Source organism: Labeo rohita, chromosome 23, assembly GCF_022985175.1.
Source record: "Labeo rohita strain BAU-BD-2019 chromosome 23, IGBB_LRoh.1.0, whole genome shotgun sequence".
Lineage (NCBI taxonomy): Eukaryota > Metazoa > Chordata > Actinopteri > Cypriniformes > Cyprinidae > Labeo > Labeo rohita.
Genome location: NC_066891.1, coordinates 30,820,593 through 30,824,388, shown reverse-complemented (window position 1 = coordinate 30,824,388; position 3,796 = coordinate 30,820,593). Strand labels below are relative to the sequence as shown.

The 3,796-nt window shown below is 36.0% G+C and overlaps 1 protein-coding gene across 1 annotated transcript; it reads right to left on the bottom strand.

Moving 5' to 3' along the window:
- Nucleotides 1-389: 389 nt before the first annotated feature.
- On the bottom strand, nt 390-3,056 carry LOC127154372 (uncharacterized). The gene is made up of 5 exons (XM_051095849.1): nt 2,805-3,056; nt 2,450-2,575; nt 2,146-2,247; nt 1,605-1,721; nt 390-1,181 (listed from the first exon to the last, which is right to left on the bottom strand). Exons 1-5 carry the CDS (start codon nt 2,958-2,960, stop codon nt 390-392), a joined length of 1,293 nt encoding a protein of 430 aa, XP_050951806.1. The 5' UTR covers nt 2,961-3,056.
- Between the last annotated feature and the right edge of the window lie 740 nt (nt 3,057-3,796).

Sequence of the window (3,796 nt, the reverse complement as noted above, 5' to 3'; positions counted from 1 at the left end):
ACAGAACGTGGAACTCGAGTTAACTCTGCTGGGGGCTGGATTGCTAGTAACTGCTTATCAATGACATCGGATTTTGTGCCGATGTACCATGGTTTGTCATGGTTAGTGGAATCCAGCCATAATGTCATTAGCTGCCGTGTTACTCCGAGGCAAACACTATGCTGATATTCAGGTACAAACCCGTTTACCATCTGAAAGTTTGCTAGCTTCATTAATGGAGAGGGACCTTTCACTCCCATTACTGGCTGCTGAGGAGTTGCAGTCATAGCATGTTGAAAATGCTCAGATTCACATCTGAGAGAAGGTTCAGGATATATGTAAGAGTATGACCCTCCACCTTTATGATAGCAAAAGTCGCAGCCATATGTGCCATTAAACTGTTTTGTGTTTCAAATTTGAGGACGAGCCACTGAATCTGAGCTACAGACCAGGGCATGCACCTTAGATAAATGTTGCTGGTTCTGTTTGTCTGTCCATTGTATTCCATTTTGCTCCAGTTTTTGAAGCTCATCAACAAATGGAGTTAACAGAGTTGTCATGTTGGGTTTTTTCTCTCCAAACCAAATACATGGTATGCAGATATTATTTTTTCGTTCTTTTGGATCCAGCTCAATGATTTGGCACTGAATGGGCCATAGCTGACAACTTGAGCTCTTGAAAACTGGGATACCATCACTGTTCCATAGTAAGGACACGTCTTCTTCACTCATTTTACCACTCCTGATTAGGTTTTCATACTCCATTCCTGACTGTATGTCACTAATAATGCCATTAGTAGACCTTTTTCTTTCTAAAGTATTCTTGGGATTTTCAAGAATGTCCTTAATTTGGCTTGATAAATTCAAAACTAAAAAATACGCCCCGTTTTTTAAATTTGTGTCTGCATCCAACATCATGTGACATATAGAACACTGTGTCTGACTATTAACCTTACCTATATAGTTTGTGCATCCAGAACAGTAAAAATGTGGTTCATATTGTCCATACTGCCCATAAGCTTTATGAAATAGGTAAGAAGTAGCTGGCACTGATCCTGGGAAATGTTCGTTAAACAGTTTGAGAAGGTCTTCAAGAGCTGTCCCTGTGAGGTTGTGTCTCAAAATGAAGGACATCAAAAGCAGCAGACTCTGTCCTCTTGAGATAGGTGCTCCTGGGTAAAGGATCTCATCTTCTTCTGATCCCTACAAGAAAATGAAGAATAAAAAACAAAATAAACAAACTGATTAGCAATTAGACGGGTGCTTACAGAAAGCATTTGCCTGGGCCAGTGACCAGTCTCAGTTTTAAAGATAACGATCATGATCCACAGCAGAAAGTTATTAGTTTATACTTTAGGCCATGCTACACTTCTCTACCAAATCTCATTACATTATACGTTGTGTTTTTAGTTGCTCCTGAAAATTAGAGACACAACGAAATATGCAACAATGCTATTTATCTTATACATTATTAATCAAAAGTGAGGGCCTAACATGTCCTCCCTATGAAACTTTGTAAAAATAGGCTCCTTTTTATGCAGGGTTTTAATTTCGAAGTAATTTATTATAAGTCTGCAACTCATAAAGACACACCATGAATACTTATGACAATACCTATGACAATACCTGTGATAGATTTGAGTTTGTTCCTTGTTTCAGGTGAGGTGTCTCGAGTGCTGGTTGAAAATCAGTTGTATGGTCATGGTGTCCCCCACAAACAATATCTGGCCTGTTCTGAAGTGTCTGTTGAATATAGATTTGTATGTCTGAGTGGCAAACATCTTCAAACACAAATTTTTATACAAACTAATTTAAAGAAGTGTTAAATATTTTAAAAGGACTGTTTTAAATGACCTGAAATTTTTGCTTGACCCTTAGCTATTACAATTATGTCTGAAGCACTCTCTGCAACTGTCTAAATATTTGTGACATATTATTTGTAAAGTGAACTTCCAATAAATACACAGATAAATAAATAAATAAATAAATAAATAAATAAATACAAAAAAAAAGCAATGTGACCCTTTCACAATTCCACAACAATTTGTTTAATATTAAATAGAATCCATCAAACCACATATGTGAAATGTAGATGCTGGTATACCAATTTCTACATTTCATATATATATATATATATATATATATACATATATTTATATGTATGTACCTGAGAATGTATGTTTGGATCTTGATGAGGACTCCCAAGAGACTGGCATCTGGGGATCTGGGGAGCCTGCCCTCTTCCATCGTTATTGGTCTCATCAACAGTCTATACAACATACATATTACAAATAAGTTCAGATGATGGATGAAAATTTTTCATCTTAAAAGTAAAGTTTTGTAAGGAAAACAGAAAGATATATATATATATATATATATATATATATATATATATATAAAGAGAGAGAGAGGGAGAATGTAATGGGGGAAAAGCTTAAATAAACTTAAGTTCATGCAATTTTTTTACCTACCCACTCAACTGTTTCCTGCACTTGGCCTTCCATTTTGTATCGCTTAAATGCTGGTCTTGTGTACTGGCAATGATGGACACTGTCATTTTCTGTGGTGGCCTCATTGTTGCTGTAATTACCTGTGAGCTAAAATAAGTAGAAGATTAAATAAGATCAAATAAAATACAATTAAATTACACTTCATGATTCAAGTTTTTCCTAATACTTGCTTGGAGTAGGCAAATAAATACTCAGTGCTACAATGATTAAAACACAATTAGTATTTCAGTATCCAAAAAGTTTCACTATCCACTATATATATATATATATATATGTGTGTGTGTGTGTGTGTGTGTGTGTGTGTGTGTGTGTATACCTGTGTTTTCCTTCTCCTGTATTCAGTTGTTCTTGGTAATTCGGAATCATTGAAGCACTTATAGTTTTTGTAAGTATATAGGTCTGAATTCTGCAAATAAAAAGATTGACAATTCTTATGTAGCAAATAGCATGCACAATAAGGAAGAAATAACATAGGATTTTTTTTTTTTTTTTTTTTTTTGCATATCGGGCTGCAGTCTTTAAACAGTTAAGAAAAAAATATTTATAATATACATTTAGCTTAAAACTAAAAATCACCATTACCTCTTTCTTTGTTGCACCCAATTTCTTTAACCGGCGCTTCTGTGTAGTTTTTGGAATCTTCTTATCTTGTAAGTGCAGGTAAGATTTGTATGTCTTCATTACTTCGTCACTTCAGTTATTTCATCCGAAGGTCAGCGACAGATATATTTTTTTGTATCAGTGCATTCAGTTTGACCAATCACAGCCAATTCCTTTCAGTTCAATTTGGCCAATCAGAAACAAGCCATACAATTTGCAGGCAATTGTCCAATCACAGACTGCCATTTTAAGGCGATGAGCACAAGTTAAGCGGGCAACGGTCGGATACGATATTTCAACGGAAATCATGGCGTTTCCTAGCTATGCTTTGTTTTATTTCCCTGACTCGGACATAGTGAAGGTGGACAGCACCGATATCATTTTAAGAGAACACAGACGAGCAGAGTACCAGGTCAGCTCCCGCGAACAACTCAGATGTGAAGATGGCTACATAGAGGTTCGCTTGAGAAGTCGCGGCCGACATGGACAGACCAAGATACTGGCAGCAAAAATACTACTACTTGGTGGTAAGTTAAGTTTATTATTGTTACCGATTAGCGACTAGCTTTAAGATCACTTTGGGTGCATAAACTACTTTTCCACGTGGACAGTGTGTATATGTCAATGTTAGTACGTGGACTATTGTCGTGAACAGCAACACTTATTAACGTTAGGTCTAGAAAATCCTGATGCTTATTCTATAAAGTG

What these genes read in the sequence shown, in the direction of transcription:
- LOC127154372 (XM_051095849.1), bottom strand. Translation starts at nt 2,960, where the DNA reads ATGTTATTTCTTCCTTATTGTGCATGCTATTTGCTACATAAGAATTGT. An exon ending in ACAGGAGAAGGAAAACACAG is followed by an intron (nt 2,576 to 2,804) that starts GTATACACACAC and finishes TACTTATTTTAG; the next exon opens with CTCACAGGTAATTACAGCAA. An exon ending in ATCCAAACATACATTCTCAG is followed by an intron (nt 1,722 to 2,145) that starts GTACATACATAT and finishes TATATTCAACAG; the next exon opens with ACACTTCAGAACAGGCCAGA.